The sequence below is a fragment of the Lutjanus erythropterus genome, chromosome 23 (assembly GCF_056507025.1).
Source record: "Lutjanus erythropterus isolate fLutEry1 chromosome 23, fLutEry1.hap2, whole genome shotgun sequence".
In the NCBI taxonomy this organism is placed as follows: Eukaryota; Metazoa; Chordata; class Actinopteri; order Lutjaniformes; family Lutjanidae; genus Lutjanus; species Lutjanus erythropterus.
Window position 1 is genome coordinate 22776552 of NC_139339.1, and position 22217 is coordinate 22798768.

A 22217-nucleotide genomic window follows, 5' to 3' on the forward strand; every position below is an offset into this window, starting at 1 on the left:
ACTATTGATTTCTCCAATGTAGATTAATAGTGAGTTCCATTTATACTGGGAAGTCAGGATTTCCGAGTTTGCAGTTGGAGAATTTCAACAAAATGTACCATAATCTGACTCAGAAAGTCGGTGGAACCTCACCAACCCTGACCAAAAAATCCAAGATGGCTGCCCCACAGATCAGCAGTAGCTAAAGCTATTTATGAACACATGAGTTTGTCACGTCTCATTAAATAAATTGTTCACACAGTGCTGTTTGTCTGTGGACATATTGCTAGTATGTGTATGCATAAAATACTGCGTAATCCATTATTAAACACAAAAAGGTTTTTTCCAACTTGTTATACTGGAACATGATCAACTCAGGCGTGATGTTATTCCCAGTTACATAAACGGAGTGCACCATAATTTAAATGGCACTTCTTCTTTATGTTTCCTTCAAACGTAACCCCCCTTCGGCCATTCAGCAACGCCTGCTGTAGTTACTTGTTTGTGCGAACCAATGGGCTAACAGTACTTAAGCTATGTAATTACTATGCAATGCACATCATTACAATAGATTTTAATTTACCTCTTCAGTGAACATGCTTCTTTCTTCTGTCTTATTTACAAACTGGTGTTGATCATTTCTTCTCGGAGCTAGGCTCTGAGGAAATGGAAAGCAATCTGGTGTTGTGCACAGGTGTTCTCTTCACGTCAGCGCCACAAAGAATACTTCCACTTGGAAATGCTAGGAGGAGAGTTGAAAAGTTGTCTGTTTCCACTATACAAAAACATTTTTCACACCTAGTTTAAGTTTTTTGTTTAGTTTTATATAACTATACTAACCTTGGACTGCAGCAAAGTCCTTAGCTATCGCTGGTGGCAGGATTGTGACAGAAGTGGCAGAGGACGTTCAGGTTATTGAACCCATTTTGTGCACAATATAATGGCGGAGGGGGAAAAGAAAAAGTGAAATTTTTTTTTACTGTGGTCTCAAGTTGGATCAGGACTGCTTGAAAAATAAGATGGTGTGATATTGTTGTGATTCCTGGGTTCAAATGTTATTTTGTTTTTCTTCCAGAGATATCAGATGTCAGCTAGCGAGCAGCATTTCAAGAGCCGGTAGGGGTTCGGGCTTTATGTTTAGACATTTTAGAAAGAGCTGTGCTTACAGTGACACTGCATGAGTGCCTAAACCCTCATCTACCCCAGCCAGCAAAAGTCTGCACTTACCTTTTTGTCCTTTGTACTGACGTCGTTAAATTTCCGAAGCCACTGAACTTCTGGATGCGGCGCGTAGGAGAAGCAGACTGAAGTGCGAGTGCCATGAAAGGCCCCCGCAGCCGTGTGAATACATGTGGGCAAATGATAAACAGCAGCTTGCCTCATTACATCTGCTTAGTCATGAAGCAATTGTTGGTTAGATTGCTCTGCCTTGATGCACTGAGTATCATTTTTGACCCCTGAAAATACCCAGTACTAAAGGTCTGTCCACAGATTGCAATGGAATCAAATACCAGAGGAACTCAACATTTAATTAATAATAAAGACACTATTACGGGTGGCTAAATTTCAAATGAGTCATTTCTGTAATGTAGTCGGGGCCTTCTGCGAGGTTAATTGAGACCTTGACAGCACTTAAGTCTCTGCTGCATGCTTGTGTGTCTTGTCTTACCTCTGGCTACAGCGTCGGCTCTTGGGCTTTATGGAAAGAGATTTGATCTGAGTGAAAAGTGTATACTCCAAGTGTGTATGTGCATATAATCACAACGGCGCCGCCATGGGAGCGAGTGGATGAGATAGAGATGTACAGTAGATGTAAGGGGAGAAACAGATGTATGGGGACAAGCACATATTCAGTGGAGCTCAAGTGTTCTCAGGGAAGGAAAGAAAGGAGTCATTCTTTATATTAGTTTTTGTGTCTCGAAAGCTGAGGCTGAAGTGATCTTCTTCTGTCTCCTTGGAGGCCGGGAGGAGGGCTTTTCAAGTGTCCCACATTGTGGCGGAGGATCACTGACTTCCTGGAGCATACAGGAGACACAGAAAATGGTTACTTTATTTTTACAGTACACTAATGAAACACAAGATGTTGTACTTAGTATCAAATTTTATATATGATCTTTACTAGACAGTATGAAACCCTTTACTAGACCCTTATTAGATTTAGGGTAATAAGGGACACATTACAACAGAACTGTACTGTAAACTAAAATATATTTTTTCTCACTGTTAGACCTTTATTAAAGTCTCTCAGATGACAATAAGAGACATATTATCATTTAAGAAAGGCTAGTGAGGGTTTGATAACAGGTCTAGGCCAGAGGACAGTTGCTTGTTTTTTCTCTCTCGGGCTGTTAGGAATGAAGTGAGCTGAGGTGAACTGCTGGGCTGATTTGGACTGAGAGAGTCGTTTAAGGTACTTTCTTAACTAACCATCAGGGAGGGGGAGGTGGTGTTGTTCATGTGTCGGTTGATGGGGGTTGTATAGTGTTGGGGGGAAAATGGCAGCAGCATGTCACCAAGCATTTCACAGTCCAAAAAATCCTGAACACAGAAATCATGAATACTACTACATAGTTAGTGTTTTTATGTTTTCAGTCGCTATTTTCTAACCTGCATAAAGAATACACTGTATACAGTCTTTAATACAAAGTACAGTTTGTTACATCTTATTAGTGTGCTGTACAATAAAATGCAACCCAGAAAATTACTTAATCCAACTCGCAGTAAGAGCTGGATCACTGACAATTTTTGGACAACAACAATGTACTGGCTTGTCACTATTGTATTTTGTTATATCTGACTCTAAAGTCCAAAACAAAAATCATATGATTGGCTTAATTTAAAAAAAAAAATTAACATGGGGCATTGTTGGCATTGTGACCAGACTTGACAGATGCAACACTGAACCCCCCATCACCCCCCTCAACCCCCGTCCTTTCCTGTCACTCCCCGATCCTCTCCAGCTTTATCTCCTCTCCTCAGCCTTCTATTCATTAAACAGACATAAACAAAAGAAAGTTTTTTGTTTGCAGCTAGTGTCTCTCCTTTGCATGCGGCTCCATCTCGCTGAGCTCATGGAAGCAATCACAAGCTGTTTGTTGCTTACCGTTAACAGCCCATACTTTGGGAGGGGGTCCAAGTTAATACATAATTGAAAATGGTTGCTGAGGTCCATTTGGTACGCTTTTGTTCTTCCTACATCAGCAACGCAGACACCGCCAGGAGGCTGCTCTTGGGGGATTTGCTTCTTTTTTTTCTTCTCCCCCCGTGTCATTTTTCCCCTCCATCTCTTTCTCTCTCTCCTTTGATGCCTTTTCTCGATGACAATTCACACTTCAGTTGAGATTGCTCTAAATTTCGATTTCAGCCAAAATGCTCTTTTAAGTAGCTGTCTCTGTCTGGATGCCAGTCGTCCCTCACTTCCTTGTTTTGTCCCCCCTACACGTAAAATGTTTTCTTTTATGTGAGTGTATGCACCCATATTATGTGGTCGTGTTTGTCTCAAAGTGAGCTCCATCATTGCCTTTAATGTTCCAGACGTGTAACAGTTAGTATGTCACTTAGTACAGCACTCTGCCTCTCAACACCTCCTTTCATCCTATGAATACCATGCAACAGTTATTCCTTAAAGGGATAGTTCAGATTTGTAAGTTGGACCATGGACCTGTAGTTGGTGAATTTGTATGCACGTCTTCAACTAAATGTAGCAAAAACTGAGAATGTGTGTATTGATTTTAGGCACAAACCCTCAGCCTCTCAAAATACTATCATCAAGGGACAGGTGAGAGACTTTGTAGACAGCTATAAGTATCTCAGGATTTTACTGGATAACAAAATTAATTTTAATTTCCACACTTAGGCATTTTCCAGAAAGGCCAGTAGTGTCTGTCTTGCCTAAGGAATTGTTGTGGAGGCTGTGGTTTATACATTGCAGTGGCTGTTTCCCAGTGTCTACTGTTGTTTCAGCTCATTATATCTGGCACCCCCTCTCCCCGATTGTTCTGTATGTATATCCTCTTTTGTGTACTTTTACTTACTGCATGACCAGTTGCCCTTCAGGGACAAAAATTAACTTGAAGTTGATGTTGAACTGGACCTTTACGGTAGTGTTAATGAAATACTGTAATCACCTTTGCCTTATGAAGGCTGCCCCATGTTGAACTGTCCATGGTCATATCTCAGTACAAAGCACCCAGCTATCAAATGGACACACTATTATCCATCACCACTCTCCTCTTCCCAGCTAAGATTGCTCCTGTGGCGGACTCACTCGCTCATGAGATTTGGCTTTCAATCTGTCTGCCAGCGGACCACCCCCTCTGGCCAGCCCCAGCCTCTCTCCCCAGGGAAATGCACCGAGGTCTTGGAGCGATTTCGCTGTAATGGAACTTCAGGATAAACTAGATTTGATGATCCACCCATACAGGGGCCTCTTGGCGGTTTGAGTTTGCCCCCTTCTCTGTCCTGTTTCAGCCCTAAACCTCATTACCTGGGGCTGATTCTTCAATCTCCCCTCCCCAGGGAGACAGAGGTGAGGAGGGGGCAAACGAACACAGGAAGTGGAGTGTCACTTCAGATCACGGTTCATGTCGGGAAACCAGTTGATTTGTATAACCGCTGAGCAGGGAAGAGTTATTTGAGAGTTGAGAGATCTTGCTGTTATTGGTGGTGCTGTGTGTATCAAGTCTTTGCCTCAAGAATGATGTGATTGGTGTCATGTAGGTCTATTCAGGATCTGTGGTATTCAGTTTAGGTATCAACCTTTTTTATTGTTTATTTGTATTTAAGTTAAGATTGAACTCTATTGATCCTGCATGGAAATGAGGTCATCACTGTAGCAAAAGTTGCATGATTCAGGGGAGAAGACAGTTCGAATGGGTGCTGCAAATCCTCGAAAACAATTTTTAATGTAGTGTTTTCAGGTCTGAAGTGTTGGTGTTATTTCATCCCTGCGTTGAACTGAATAAATTGTCGCAAAGGCAATTTGTTATTGGATTTTTAAAAGAATATTTCAGTATGGTAGCTCTTAAGGTATCTAGCCTTGCCTTTTGAATGTTTAAATGCTCAATCTGTGTACACTGGATTACATTTGTCATATTTCTGGTCAAACATCTATAAGAACGCAGTGTTTAAATGGAATCGTCTAAGAAATGTTCAGTTTGCCTGTAATGTATAGAAACCATTTATAATTCTCACTAAGCAGTAATCCAAACTGAACAAATTGTTGTTGTTTTCATAGAAAAAACTCTTTTCTCATAGATACTGCAAAACACATTACACTGTAAACAACTTTTGAGTAGAATCTGCAGAAGAAATCAGTTAAATTAAACTGTTTTTGTTTTTTCTTATATTTTTCAGTGAACTTTATTGGGATGCAATGAACAATAAGCGATAACTGCATGTAAATGGCTCTACCAGTTTAAAATGTAATTAGTTTTTGATTAACAGCAGTTTTAAACTGTACACTTTTCCATGTTGTTCTGAAAAGTTGTTGTTGTACATTCTTACTCTAGTTATTCTGGCCACCACATCTGACAGTTTTTCTTGTAAAAGCAAGATTTTTTTACAGGGTTATATAAGATGCTAAGTTACAGACAGGAGAAATATGAAACTTTGGTGTGTTTTTATTTGTCACTGCTCTGTAGAGGCCTATTACAAAACATAATTTTAGAAAACATATATAACATATGATTAATGTGATGAAGAAGTGAAATAATTGTTTTGATTTTATGTATATAAATATGTAATTTACCACAGCTGTAAGGTGCTGGAAGAGCTTGAAAATGCACCTTGGAGATTATTGGAAAGTGCTTAAATTTAACTTTGGAAAAGCTATAGGAACCCTGGGGGAAAGACAGGATATGCTTGGAAGGATAAGCACTTAGTAGAAAGACTAAACAAAAATAAATATAATTATAGAAGATAATACAGAGAAGTAGATGAATGCTAATCTCCAGCTCAGTGGCTTCAGTGTCCGCCCTTTGACTTGTGTGATTGAGGTGTTAGTGTTGTGAATGTTGTTGCAGTGGTACTTTTCTGTTGTGACAGCTGCAGGTGTTTGCTCAGTTCCTGACAGATGCACACTGTGTCCTCCCCTGCTGCTGTTAGGCTGCAGTTTGACATGTGTCCATTGTACAAACTGGCTGTTTTGACTGGTAGTGTGTGAACGAAGCTCACCGCAGTGGAAGGAGGCCATGTGCTGCAGACAGACTGACAGGCATTAGCAACGTTGTCAACACCTTTTCTCCCCTTTCTATTTGAGCTGCTCTTTTTCTCCGCTTTGTCTGGTCTTGGCATTCATGCCTCTCCTGTTATTTCCTCTGCTGTTTTCTCCTCTTCCACCAAATTCAAAAACCTCCTTTCTAATTCTGACCCAGCTGTTTGCTTTGCTTTGTTGTGATGGAAGTAATTTTATTTTGCAAAAGACTCCCTCATACTGCTGTATTATTCTTTGGCAGATACATCACTTTGCACTGAAGGTGTTGGATTAATGTGTTGTTGATTCATTTATAAGCAAAAACAAATATTTTTCCCCCATGAAGCTTCCATGACAAAAACATGTCTTGCATGCATTAGGGCTGCACCAAAAATCAATGTTGTAACACTAGAATCAATAACCACAACTAATTGGTTTCATCTCAAAATATCTGACTCAGGAGAATCCTTGCTCACAGACATGATGAAATGTTACATCAGTGTTTGTACCATGCTGGTCAAGTGAAACTTGTGAGCAGTGCCACTGTTTAGGAGTTAGTCTGCTCAGAGGCAGTATTTTTGGTATTTAAAAGCTAGAATTTGGCTTTCTAATGCTTTTATTAAAGTTTCCCTCCAGGGTTCTTTTAGGACATTTGAAATATTCTGCTTTGAATTATAATTTCAATAATAATGGGGGTCTGATATGTCTTTCTCCACAAAAAAGGTAAATTTAGTTGTTGGAAATTCTTAAAAAGCATACCTACTGCTTCCCCTCCCTTACAATGCAGAGTGGAGTTTATAAATATGTAAATACTGTTCATTATAAACTTAACACCAGAAGGAAAAGTGTTTCCTACTTAACTGAAAAGTCCATTCTAGGTTTATGTGTGCTGTAGTCTTCAAGTTTCCACATGGCTCTTGTGTAGGTTGTTTACTGGCATATGGTTGATGTCCACACTGGTCATGATGTCACAAAATCATGGTTGTGTGCATCGGCATTTTGAATGTTTACCCAACTACTTTTTCATTTTTAACATCAGGAAAAAAGTTCACCATATCTCAACAAACCATAATATTGGTGTAATGCTGCTTTCATATAGTATTTCCTTTAAAACTATAATATGTAACATTTATGGATTATAATGTCTAAAAATGCAAGACATATCATGATTTCTGCCTGGGTCATGTCAGATAAATTTTCATCAGATGGTTGTTTAAAAGTGAAGAGAACAATTCCCATGATCCCATCAGAATGTCATCAAGCTACGTCTTTTGTTATTGTTTTAATATGAGCGACTCATAGGAGCAGAATTTAGACATTGTGTAATTAACTAACGTTTGTCCTTCTTTCTCTGTTCTTTTTTCTCCAGGTAAGGAGGAGTCAGTAGCCACCTTCAAAGGCAACGAGTTCTTCTGCTACGACCTGTCACTGACGCCCATCCAGAGCAGCACCGACGAGATCACACTTTCCTTCCGCACGCTGCAACGCAACGGCCTCATGCTGCACACCGGCAAGTCGGCCGACTACGTAAACCTTTCGTTGAAGAGCGGCGCGGTCTGGCTGGTCATCAACCTGGGCTCGGGGGCATTCGAGGCCCTGGTGGAGCCCGTCAACGGCAAGTTCAACGACAACGCCTGGCATGACGTGCGCGTCACCCGCAACCTGCGCCAGGTAAACACTGCCCGTGTAATCCAGGGCCACCACAGTCGGGAGTGGTGCCTCTGTCCGCCACCCACCTCTCTCTGGTGCTTTGTTTCACTCTCCATCTTTAAGTCTTTTCTCATAGAGCACACAGGGAGTGTTTGTTTCACCTTCCTTCTCTCCTCTCCTGTTGCTTGCTGCCCACCTTAACAAAAGTCTTGTTTTTTCCAGGTTGGAGTTGAATAGAAGGCTGATGTTCTTTTTCTCTCCTTCTTAGTTTCATTTTTTTTTTTTCTAAAATGACCAAAGATTAATCTTGCCTTCATATTCACAGGTCATCCAAAGACAAAAGGTGAAAACATGTTACAATCCAAGTAAAACTGAGACAGTAATCGCAGTCATATTTAGATTATAATTAACACACATCCTAAGTACGCACCTTTAAGGTGTTACTGAGGACATTGTATTTGTACTGTTATTAATGAACAAGTGAAGAAAGTGCCCCGCTCAGTATGTATGCACATAATGTACTCGGCTACACACAAATGGAATGCACCCTAATTTATCAAAGGTGACAATGCACTTAAACCCTTTCTGAGCAAATTGCCCAACACATCTTTACAAACCTTTAATCGTAGCTAATGGAAAACAAAAGAGCACCAGCAACCTGAATGTCTGTGTGTGTGTGTGTGTGTGTGTGTGTGTGTGTGTGTGTGTGTGTGTGTGTGTGAACTGATGTGCGTCTTTGCATACCGGCTTGTTCCATCTCCGTTTTTTCATGTACACAGCAAAGCACTAAGTACATGCACAGACAATGCACTCTCTGAATCCTAGACTCTCTGGTTGCACCAGGTCATCAATTGGCAGTTGCAGATACCAGCAGTGAGATACAATCAATTTCACTTACACTTGCCGTGCTTACTTCTTCACATTTTTTTGGTAATTGTAATTGGAATGAATGGCTTGTCAGACCTAATAATGGGCATTGTAAGCAGGCCTGAATGCAAAAAAGGCTGATGTGAATGCATTAACACAAAGATGGTGCATCAACTTCTTTGTGTGCGCCTGCAAAAACATCCCCAGAAAGTTTTGTTGGGGAAAAAAACAGCCACTAGTATCAAACTCATATAATTTTAGACGTTGAAAAAAATCTTTCCTGCACAAAAGAGGAAATCCTGAGAGCAAAGTGATTCTTAATGTGAACTAAGTGCTGTTAAATTATAGGGAGAAATTTCCATGCCAACCAGACTCTGCAATTTCTGTCATATTGCAATAATATTATTATATATTTCAGTGTGCTAACTTAGACATGGAAATAGTCCAAGATTTGTGGAGCTGATGTTTTATTAGCATATGCTGTACTTGCTTTAGGATAAATGATCATGCTCTCACCAACACACACAGGAACACGGCATCTCAGACACAGACATGCACAGTCGGGGTCAGATATGCTATGCTGTAGAGCTATGTGTGATCAGCAGAGTGAGAAGAGCTTAATGAGTTTGGGAAGCCAGCACAGTTTTAAGGATTTACAGCACGAGCCAACCCACCTACCACCGACTGCACCATAATGACCATTGGGCAAAGTAATGCACATACACACATCTAGAATAAGACACTTTATCTGCCTGTCTCTATCCATATATGCGCCTGTATGTGGCTGTACCGGCATTTATAATAAAATTTGCTGTAACTGTAAGGATTCTGCTTGGAGCAAAGGAATACCAGCATTACCAGTTACTAATTGAGTAATAAGTTCCTACCTTACTATCAGACTTGACTTAAGGAAATCAAGATTTTGTATTCTAAGAGTTTTTTCTGTCATGCAAGTTACTGTGGATAAGAGAACTGGCTTGATCTCTCAGAATCTTGTATTAAAACTGTGCAAATATCAAATACCTGGACTCAAGCCATGCCTTGACCCAGAACTAACTGTCCACATCATGCTACTCAGGCAATCCCCATTAACTCGCATAACAGCTCAAATCCCCAGTGGATCTTTCTAATTGACATAACACGCGGCCTAAGTGTTAAAGAGCTCTCTAGATTTACACTGGACCATCCCCACTAAGAGACAAGAGGACAGAGGTATCGATGACATTGACCACCTCTGACCCTGTGTTTACTCCCAGGCTGATACCCACCTGATCAATGAGCACTTACAGGCTCTGAGGTCTCGTAAAACATGCATGCATTTACACAGTTACATACATGTCAGAGGTATTAAATATTTATGCACATGACTGCCCTTTGATAACACTTAAGAAAAAAATATTATTTATGAGATTTTATTGAATTAATGTATTTATTTACATTGCTTATTGGACCATATAAATTACTATTTTGGTTTTAGTTTTATATATTATTTGATCATTATTTATAGCATAATACCAGCAGCAAGGCACTGTGAAATGACATAATTGACAATATTTGAGTGCAGTGGCCAATTGCACTTTACTCCTTTTTTTCATTTCTGGTTAGCTGCTAAACTACTTTTCCTTGTCTCAGTACTTGTACTCTGCAGTGACTCTAATGTAATTGCAGAGGGTCGATAAAATAACAGGAACATCTCACATTGTAATGCTGTCCAGTACAAAGACATTACAAACTAGCCCTATCATAAATGGCCAGAGTTGAATTAACAAAGAAATCTGTAATATATTTACATTATATATTTAAATGAACATGGTATGTCATCAGAGATTAAGGGAACATGTTAAATTGAAATACTCGCTTCTATGACTACAGCGCTACAGCCAGCACCTTTGAAATGTTTATCCCGTAACTGGAGTTTTTGTTTGCCTGTTTCACGTTCCTTATAGTTCAAACTGATGCTGAATGTTCACCAAATGAATCAATGTCTTTTTATGAGTCATAAGAAATTGTTAATAATCTTTTAGAAGGAGTAAGTTTATAACAGTTAAATTAAGCAATAGGTTATTTGAGTCTGGCATGCAGGAAGGCAGGCAGTCACTGAACTCAAACTCCAGTGTATTTACAGAGCTCATGAGCTCATCAACTGACATTGTAAGACTTGTCGGTGTTGTTGTGCTCATCTTGCACTTCTGCAGTGTTCCTGCAGCCTGCCTGAGCTTCCTTGAGTCTGGGTATGATTTCAGTCAGTTTAATATACTGACTATGGCTCCAACTCCCTGTTTGGACTGCAGTATTCATTTTTGGATGCATAGTTGTTACATGTCACTTCTTTTACACTTTCACGAAAAAAAAACACCAGTATAAGCCTAGCAAAGACTGTTTTTTATTTGTTAATTTTGATTACATTGTATTATGGTTGCAGTATTGTCCATATCCTGTGTATCACTACAACAAACCTACAGAGTAACTCCTGTGTAGCTACCTATACATTTTTAATTCATATATGTTTTATCTCAATAATCGAATCATGGAAAAATGTCCTTCCCAGTGTTATTTTATGTCTGAATCGTCCAAAACGAAATAATCACAATGTTTATTCCCTTTTCTGATTATGTGTAGCCATGGATAGTGACAATGATAAAGCAAGAATTGAAGACAATTGTCCATCAACATGGACTTCTTGTCCTTTCTGCTTTGCTTGGTATGGTTTAGATACTATGAATGCTGTTAATTACATAATCTATTCTTTAAATGCGACTCAAAATGTAGCACAGCACACCCACTCAAACACACCTTTATCATTTTTCCCCTATTCCCATTGGAGCTAACATGATATCTTGTAGTAAAAATAGCCTGCAATCTGCAAGACAGGCGTTGGATTCCAGCTGAGGTTATCGTACAGCCCCAGTGGTCTCCAAAGTCTCATCCACTCTCTGTCTGTTGTTCTTAATGGCTCTTGCAACGTCATGCATATCTACCGCTGCATCACTAAGCTCCAAAATAAGTAAAGCCTGTGAGCTCTCACAAGCCAGCCTCCCGCTCTCTCCCTCACCCTCTGTATGTGTATATTTGCCGTCTTCCTCCACAAAACCTATGAATTTGTCAGCTTTGTGCGGGATAAAATGAAGCAGACAGAATTAGGTGAGGTGATAGGGACTCTCCGCCAACAGAGAGGATAGAAAGGGGAGGTGTGGGGGAGAAATGGGTATGCTACATGTCTAACAAATGATCACAGCTTCAGAGCTCCCCTTGGTGGCATCTGCTAGTACTGCAAGTGCGTATGTGCGTTTGAAGAGTTTGGCTAATCCCTGTGGTGTACAGTTGATAGGCAGGCAAGGACACTCGCCCTGACCTCTCTCTGCTCTCTCTCCCCACAATACACACGCTTCCCCACCCGTCTACCCCATTCAGTGCACACAGTGGTTAGCATAAGCAGCATGGGATCATCCCGCCCCACCCCCCGCTCACACTGACATGATGATCTACCATCATGGACATCTTGTAGACTTCAGCACTGGTGACCATCCTCGCCCTTTCACTCCACTGGGATCACACGCACTGCAGAAAGAGGAAGGGCAAAGACAAAGATGGAAACCCTCATGTCAGAATATCTTGGGAAATGATAGATACATCCGATACACTGCACCAAAGCAGAACACACTGTGAAAATAGGTCAAATAATATTAAGTGTGCAGTGACACTCTAGCCTGCATACATCTAGCAGCTAATGCCTTCTGTTAATGCATGCACAATGCAAAACTACTCATTCTCTACTGTACTGTATGTTCAGTGAGTATTGATTTTCTGATCTTTTAAATCCTTCACTGATTTTCCCAGAAGCCCTGCAGACACATGGGCCTAATCCACATAGTACTGTATTCATTGCATGGGTAACTTTTAGCATTGACAGCTGGAAAAATCTGCCACAATTCCATTGAAAATACCTTGGGCATAAGCTAAAACCACTGGCGCCTGTGTTATTATGTTCAAACCCATTACTGTCATTACAGTAACTCAAAGACAATCAATCAGTTTGTGTCTGTTGCAGAGAAGCAGTAGAGCAAGTGCAGATCATGTTCTGTAGGCCGCCTGATGAATGTTTGGTGCTTAATCTATTGCCTTTAAATATTATATTCACACAGTTTTTGATATCATTCAGCAGTGTGTCAGGAGCATAGAATAAAAGACCAGACAGGAGTTAGCAGATTTATTTTGATCGGCTGTCTGTCCTGGCACATACTGAGTAATTTCATAGCATTAGATCAATCAGCACACAGAGCAGTATCAAGACACATGTCCTAAGTTTGGAAGCTAACTTAGTTATATTTTTCCAGTCAGGCCAATAACAAGAATCTATCCAAGTAACATGATTAGTTGCACTAAGTTTGTCAGCTTTTATTTTATTTACTTTACTCAATTGATTACATTCTGTAGGTGCAGAACTTTTTTTTTTGGACACAGTAAATGGAAAAGTCACAGTCTGTGCACCATGTATACATGCATGCACACAATGCTGTTGGGAGCAGAGCACCATTGATTGGTGACTATGCCTGAAACTAGGCAATTCTGCCAGGCTCATGTTCATGTTCATGTTCTGGCAGATACGTCTGATCCCGCTTCCATTCAGACAGAATTCCACCAGCTTTGGATCCGATCAAGCTAGTCACAACTGTGTATTTAATATGGGGCGGTTTCTATACAATGATTAAGAGAGGAATGTCACTGGTCCAGATTTGAGAGGTCACATGTCAGACCTTGTGTTGCTTTGATTGGTTGCAGGTTTGTCCAGTTGCTTCTAGTCAGCAGGTCCATCCAGCACAACGCCTCAGGCTCACAAAACTCTGATCAAACTATCAAACTAGGCAGCGCTGATCAAATATTGCTCAAGATTATGTTACAACATAGCCTATGTCATCTAAAATATTTTCAGGACTATATTTTAGTCGACCTTTTCGCTGTAAGACAATACAAATAGTTGTTTTCACCCTGCTGCCAACTCGCCTCTATAACATTTTGGTTTTTGTCCATGGTTTATTGAAATTATAGCAATGCATTGCCAGGAAAACAAGATTGATACCATGCTTTCGATCTCCTAGAAAGATAGGAATACTAAAATGCAGTAATCTATATACTAATGTATTCTTGGAGGACTTACTTTCCATGTTGACGATCACCGCAACAATCACAATGGCCTCACATCACAGAGGCCCGACTGTAAGCTTAACAGGCACTTGCATCCCAAAGGACAGCGCAGGCAGTCAAAGGAAACATGAGACACAGTGGCAGGGGGAAGGAAATGTGCGCTTGTATGTCTGTATTTTTGTTTGTTCATGGGAAGCAGGGAGAGTGAGGGAATGATGGTGTGCACAACAGAGAGTGGTAAATGAAGTGTAGTGCTGCTGCCTGAGACTAAAGGAATATCTGAGCAGTGGGAGGATGGAGGAGCGCTGGGAGAGAGACAACAGTTTGTTCTGTACTACGAAAAGGAGAACAAAAGCAGGCTTTCTTTTAATTCCCCAATGTGACTTTACAACATCCAGTGTGTCACAGAACTGGGCCAGTAGCTTAGCCAGCATCTAGAGAGAAACCTTTGAACTCTATCTCTCCTTTTTGCTATCCTATTTTCCCCTTTTGTATCACTGTCACCCTTTCCTCCTCTTTACTGTCTCACCTGCAGTATCATCTGCCCTTCTCTTGTCTCTTACTCCTGCCTTGATGTTCTCTAAGTCCCCTCAACCATGCACACCTCTTTTCCATATAATTGGGCCTTGGATGCAACTATTGGATTAGTAAATGGATCAAACAGATTTTTTTTTCATGTTCTATGTGTTGTGCTGAATGCACAGAACTGAGATTCAGCTGGCGGCTTAGAGTTCAGCGAGAGAGGACAAGCTTTGATCTGCCTCAGGGTTGAGTTCAGCAAAGGTCACAGAGAATAAAAATCTGTTACATATACAGATCTGGAAAAAAATAAGAGACCACTCTCACAAATGTTTCTTAAATCAGCATCTCTACATGTGTAGCAGTCAGTCTATTCCAGTGTTTGTTGGATTCCAACACAAGTCTTCTCATTCTACTTAATGAGACACTGATTAGGTGATCACCTGAACCAAATCTTATTTTATAAAGAAGATTATAAAAACCACTGACGTGATTAAAATTGAGATTATCCCACCAATATTGATTTCTAAACTCTTCCTAAGTTAAAATATTAGTGTTGTATTGTTTAAAAATGAATACAAATGTGTTTTCTTTGCATTATTTGAGGTCTGAAAACACTGCATCTTTTTTGCTATTTTGACCAGTTGTCATTTTCTGCCAATAAATGCACTAAATGGCAATATTTTAATTTCAAATTTGACAGAAATGTTGACAGCAGTTTATAGTATAAAACATACCTATAAATAGTAAAACCAAAGAAACTGATCACTTTGCAGTGGTCTCGTATTTTTTTCCATAGCTGTAGTTACTGCAGGTATTGCAAGTGTGAGAAAGTGAGTTTGTTTTATTATATCATTTTATGAATATTTTATTTACTACAAAGCCTTGAAAATCTATAAACAAAGGCACCTTTGTTGTGTTATAGCCCGGATGGGTATAAAACACTATGTTAGTATGTGTAAGAATGGAATTGTGGCTATACTGAACACTGTAAAATTTTTTTTCCCCTAACACATGGTAGTAGGAGTAAACAGGCATTTAAGGGAGTTTGAAGGGATAATTTGAAGAAGTTAGTGTCTGGGCTGACTTAATGTTTTAAGTTGACTGAGTCTGTAAAGACTAATTGTGCTAATTTTAATAGCTAAGTTAATAGGAAAATAATTCATGTATGATGTTTTTTCCATACAAAGAGGGGATTTTGAAAAGATAAGCTGAGCTAATTTTGCAATGGATCAATAGAAAAAAAATAACTTTCCAGTAAAATAAACTTGATATTAATTCTGTGGTACTTGAGAAAACATGTTCAGTAAACTTAAGATATTAAGATGAACCCTCAACTTCAAGCGTCACACTAACAGATCTTACAAAGCTGATTGAACTCTGAATACATTCATTCCACTCATAATTTCAAAAGACCCATTAACTCATATTTATGCATTCTGTTGCATAGTGTAACACCTCTATGACAGGATTAAAATTTGCTTTTGAAGTTTGGGTGATTAAGAATCTATAGGCGTGCAGGGGGTGTAGGTGAAAGCACACCCTCATAGTCAATAATGGATCATAAAACACACAAACTTTATAAGCAGCAACACCACATTGGATACAAAACCAATAAGGCAAACATAGTCATTCAGTTGGGCACACAAACACACCCTATCAAAGTCTAAACTTCGTCTAGTATCCTTGCATGTCTCCCATACATAATGGAGACCGGTGCTTATCTAACTGTATGTATTAACATTCAACCCACGAGAGTTTTCCTCTCATACTACGCCTGCACACAACCTCTCAGCTACTATATGGTTGTTATATAGAGAAACAGGCCAAGTCAAGGGATGGAAAACCTTTGAAAATTGACTTTCCACCCAAAAAATAGCGCAATTTGAAAATGAAACGCTGTCACGGCTCAGTTGCTGTCATGAATAAAAAATTCATCAGGCAGAATCATAGTCGTTTATTAGCGTTGCAAGATCTTCTCCATGCGGTGTGATCTTCTAAAACCATTATTCCTTTTGAAAATGAGGAATTTAAAAATTTACTGTAAAAATTTAAGCCCTTCATTCATCATTCAGTTACTCACATGTTGTAATCCCTGTTACGGAGACATCACATCACACATTAGCCATATTTAAGAATCATGCTATAAGCAGCAGGGCATGTTCTGCAAATGATCACATTTATTTCACAAGAGACGACAGAATGAGAACGTCAGTCCTCCCCCTTCAATCAATACTAGATGCCTGGACGCTCCCCACCTCTTTCTTGTTCTTCCTATCTCTCCCTCTCTTACTTGTTCGGATTGTTTTTCAAGCATGTCTGTAAGCCGTGATCAGCTGCAATTACCCTCCCTCCTCTTCCTCCCCCTCCATCAGTCCATCCCTCCTCTCTCATCCAACGTTCCTCCAAGAGGCAGCCAGAATTCCTGAGAGAGAGCCAATCAGTTCCTCTCCTGCTCCTCTTTCCCTCCCTTGTCTCCCTCATTTTCGCTCTGTCTCTCTCGTCCATTCTTGCTAGCAACTTGTCACTTAGCAACGGTGTCTGCTGTGCTGTTGGGTAGTGAATCGTCCCTGGCTGCCGTACCCCAGTAGTTGAATTAACCCTTGCCATACAACTCAGTCCTTCAGTTAGACACTAACATTATTGATTTAAAAAAAAAAAAAAAAAAAACTGTCTGAAAAGTTCCAACATATCAGGTGGCAACATTTTTAAACCTGCATCCTCAGACCTGCTGCGCAGACTGGGCCAAGTGCAACCAGAAAGAAATTATTCAAGCAAAGGTAATTGGATTAAACAAATTAAGTTAGATTAAACATATGCACCGTAGCTTTTGAAAATATGCACAGCAGTTCAAAGTCCGCCAGGTTGCTTGTAGGTTGCAGGAAGAATGAACCCACATGAGTGCAAGATGAGCACAACATTATACTTATACACTATATTACTATATTACTATATTACTGATAGCAATGAGACATGAATTCTCCTGGATGAGAGTCCTCTGTATGTTTTAGCCACCCATCCACCCCACCTCCATATGCAGACTTCTCCATCTTTATACTATGTCAACAGCCCGGTGTGTCTCTTCTTTCTGCTCACAGGTACAGTCTGCATCCGTATGAGTTGCTAAGGGACGGTGACAGACTGTCATTATTTGATAAGCTGGAAATGAGAGAGAATTAGAGATCTGAAAATAAACACAGAGTTTCACTTAAGTGACTGTCAGCTTTACTGTTTTCCAGACTCTAAATAGCATATTAATAAGTTTAAAAGTTTTAAACATCTACTCTTGTTTAAAGATTATGTATATGAGATACAGCTTTATCGTCAGTATACACTGAAAATCATTTTGCATCCTTGGACTGACTCATAAACCGACGCTAAGTCATTCTGCTAACATTTAACATAATCTGTATTAATTTTAGCTCCATGTAAAGTGATTAAACCGGAAACGGGCAGTGTGCTCAATCACACAGCCAAAAAAAAAAAAAACACACAGATGCTTCGTTCTGGAATGGAAATCTCGAAGGAGAACACGCTGCCTGTTGCATTGTTGTCGGAGAACTTAACATGTTTCCTTGACCATGGTCATTTAATGATTTAGTACGGAAAATATATGACATATTTCTCCTTTAACTTAAACATTGACGGTTACTACGGCTCTTATACGGCTCTGGAACCCTATATCTTACATGTTGCGACCACCCCACACATACACCCTGTGGTTTAGCTCCTACCATTCACGTTACCATCTCAATAAGTACAACATAATGTGTTTAGCATAATGACAGATTGAACCTCTCGTGGCCAAATCGAAAATGCCATTTAGAGTGCTCAGCTTTGCCAGCACATACAGCAGCGCACTTTTATAGTGACAATAGGAATTGCTATTCAAGGCAGGCAGGGGTAGTGGATTTGTTTGATGTACGTAATGACATGCTAACACCCCTGTAATCCTTTCTCAGTTTACTGCCAATGACATTTTAAGTATTCCTAATGTGCTCCAGCCATGCTGAAAGGAGGTTGGGGGGGCGCAGTTGTCGTGTGTGTGGGTGGATGTGCTTTCCTTTTTTTAAACGTTATTGTTTTTTTTCTCCTGTGTTTCTTCCCCCACGCTGATCAGAGGTCAACACCTCAAGCACAGCTTCAGCCTGCACATCGCCCAAACTACAAACACCTCAAGCTAAAAAATAGTCCCGCCTGTTTGATACCTACGCCGGGAGGTTCTGTGCATTCGAAGAGGAAAAAAAAAAAAAAAAAGCTAATTTGCATCACATTTCCACTGCATTACCATATCCGCTCGCATTCCCACTCTCACTCACTCATCAGCCTCATTTGCCACTACCTGCTCTAGCACTTTCATGTTTATTCATCCCTCTGTCTCGCAGACCTATAATCAGATAACAAATCTGCAACATTAGCACATTCACACAGGTGGAAACAGGTAATAAAATGCAAGGCAGATAGAAACAGGTAGATAGAAAGAGATCATCTTGTATCGATGTTGAAAACATGTTCCAAAGTAGCACCAAAGTGTGAATCACAGGCATGGGTAACTGCTATGTACATCCATATTGGGGAGATGTTGTCCTGCAAATTTATCATCTGTTGTCATGCAAATCATTAGCAAGTAACTTCTGATCATTTCCAAGAATCAGTGCTTACTACCCCAGAGAATTCCTCAACTTCTGCCGGTAAAGGCAACTAGGTGTTACTTCTGTCAGTGGATAAACCAGTACCTTTGTTACAATAAACCAATTATTTCAACATGTGTCATTTCCCATATGTGCAAAATAACACCCTTTTTTGAGATATTTATTAATAATTTCTTTTCTCCCATTTACAACAGCTGTGTTCTGGAGACTTACAAAGTTTTAGATTCCTTATTTGTCCACAGCCAAACAAGAAACATATACTTTATATACCTCCTGCTTTGTAAGTCTTTAGGTAAGAATTACTTTGTACTCTTTAACAAAGCTGTAACACTTAAGCGTGGTCACAGGTACATACACAATATAAGCGATGAAGAACAGCTGGAGCTACTCTCTCTAAACCATGCATATTCATGTTCAGCTGCTATAGCCGTGTGCTCACAAAGTGGATCAAAATTTATAAGAGATGGAATTAAAACTTAACTATACAGTTAATCTTTTTTTCCACAATTTGTTGTTTATTGCTAAATTACAATGGCTATTTTTTAGACAAGCCATCTGTCTATAGAAAGAATTAAGTATTTTTCCTTAGATATAAGAAGAGCAGCTACTAATTCCACAGATATTCAAGCACTGAAACCAGCCAGGGTAAATGCACGGCACAGTCCCTACGTATGGAAAAAAGCATCCACAACATAATACAGTGTAATGTCACATTTTTGATTTTGTGCAGTTAATGGAGCAAGATGTAAAACCCCAGTGTTCAACGGTGAGTACTGCAGTCCAAATAGAGAGTTGGAGCCATAGATGTGAAAGTTGAATCACCATATAATATACATATGATTTAGGGACAATGACAAGCACCGACGAGTCCTACACCAAAAGTTTAACTGTCAGTTGTCATTTGACTTCACTGACTGCATGTCAGACTCCATTAACATATTGCTCTCTATAACTGTTGTACACATACTACTTACTAATGATTTCTTATGACTCATAACACACTTATTCATTCAGCATTACATTCACATTTAATTTTAACTCTAATAAAGGTGCAACAGGAAGTGTGGGGAATCACACAACACGAAAATAGGAACAGGTGTTCTGGACCAGAATGGGAATTTCAAAGGACTTGAAAGCACAAGGAAATCAACCCAAGAATCTAATGTACATTGTAAAAAGCTGTTGATCACTTTTTATTATTGATTTATTTTTTAATATTTACATGTTACAGCCTCAACAGTTGCACGTGTGGGTTGACACTAACCTTGGCCACATCCTGATAAAAATCTAGAGGGAAAGAAGGGCTGCTGTAGCAGAGCAGTCAGTCAGTCAGAGGGGGGAAAAAAGAGACGGGGATGATCGGAAGCACAACAGAAAGGGAGTGAGAATTACGACCATCTGCAATGCAATACACAATATGTTCTGCTGCAATTTTCATGCACTCACACACCTATACAGGCGCACACACACCCTCACATGGTGTTTGTTTGCAGACTTCTTTCCACTGTAATTGCAGTGACATTTATATTTGCACCTGAAGCCTGTCTGCCAGTTTCCATTACTTGGAGCCAGATTTAGAGAGAGGCGGACTAGAGTGAATGGTGGGTGATTGGAATGAATGCGGAACCAAATGTACCTGAAAGAGCTATTTTGAATCGAAGCCCAGCTCCCCTTTATCTGACACGGTCACCCACAGAGTGTCTGTGTTACCAAGGAACGCCTGATACGCCTGACATGCGCACATACCCAGCATAGCACATAAATGTAATACAGCCACCAAAAACTGAGCCAATACTTACATGTTTACAGCACATACTGGATTTTCATGTTTCTTGTCATTATTAATTCAAACTGTGAAATTTAGCCTGATGACAAATAGCACCCAGCCCCTTCCCTCCCAACTCATAACACAATTCCCCAATATCAGTTTTATCACTTATTTCTAAAGGCCTAAATTGGAAATTTATAGGAGAATGGTCATCAGTCTTCAAACCTTCTCAGTTACAATGATAAATCTATCTGGACTAGGGATCTTGGCTCCACTGCACTATCCATTGATCATTTTCACAGTTTTGTCATTAAATATTTATTCAGCTTATTCGCTCATGGCTGCAGTTCAGTAACGTCCACCGTGACAAGTGTGTAAAATATCAGCTACTGAAAAGAACCCATCGTTTTACATCTTGGCTAATCTGGCTGCCAACCTGCAGGTCTTCGGCACAAGCTGAAGCGCCACATGAACCATTTCACCCGTCTCTGAAATGCAAAGCAACAAAACACTGTCACTATCTTAACAATATTAGCATTAGCTGGTGTCTTCTACCCCATCCCCCAGTATTTAATATATGATGATTTCTTAGCCCAGGGGGCCCTTTGAGACAGATGCAACACAAAGTTGTTTGTCAGGGCCTGTGGTTGTTTACATGACTGGGAGCTTTATCCTTCATCAGCAAACATCGACATCCACAGCATTCGTTTTCCCACATGGGTCAATTACAGAGAAGGCAATGGGCTGTCACAGCAGGGGCTCCAGGCTTGTTGGGTTTGAGGCAAAGTTGAAACAAGTACGACGCATGGAAGAGGAAATTTACTGTAAGACAGTAGAATTTGTACCACAGACACATCTATTTTTGATATTCTGGCATTCCCACTCTTTCTTATGTACTAGACTTGTTTATCTCCAAAAACCCCTACCCGGATTTATGTGCTGGTACTCTTAGTTATTATCAGCCCACTATATTTCCTATATACTGCACCCACTGTCTCACACTGAGACAATCTGGCACTCCTGGGATGCTTTCTGAGAAGGATGAGGAGGGATTCATCGCATATGGTTTGCTATGCCAGGCGATGTCATGCATTCTTCCTAAATCCATGCTGCATTAGTCCTGCACACACTTCCTTCTTGAACATCCCGGGGCAGAAAAAAATGGGAAATCATTACAGAAACCCTTTCAACCAACTAGTTACCAGACCATTCTGTCTACCGTTTGATAACAAAAAATAGAACAAAACTTTAATTTTCTGCATGAGTGATCTTGACAATGGAGCACGAGTTCAGCAGTACTTACAGTTCTCCAGGCTGCAGTAAAAAGTCTGACTTGTACAATAGCTACGCCTCTAGATCTTCCACACTTCTACTTTTACACATCACTCGGCTCAGTGGCTCAATTCACTACACTACTTTCTACTCTTAGTTTATTCATTTAGCACTT

At 40.0% G+C, this 22217-nt stretch overlaps 1 protein-coding gene across 6 annotated transcripts in view; it reads left to right on the plus strand.

Moving 5' to 3' along the window:
- nrxn2b (neurexin 2b) overlaps positions 1-22217 on the plus strand; it is an 884227-nt gene that overhangs the window by 346365 nt on the left and 515645 nt on the right. For all 6 annotated transcript variants that reach the window (XM_084712252.1, XM_084712251.1, XM_084712247.1 and 3 more), the window contains one exon: positions 7542-7843. In XM_084712252.1, coding sequence (XP_084568378.1) covers positions 7542-7843 — 302 coding nt within the window. The remainder of the gene's footprint in view (positions 1-7541; positions 7844-22217) is intronic.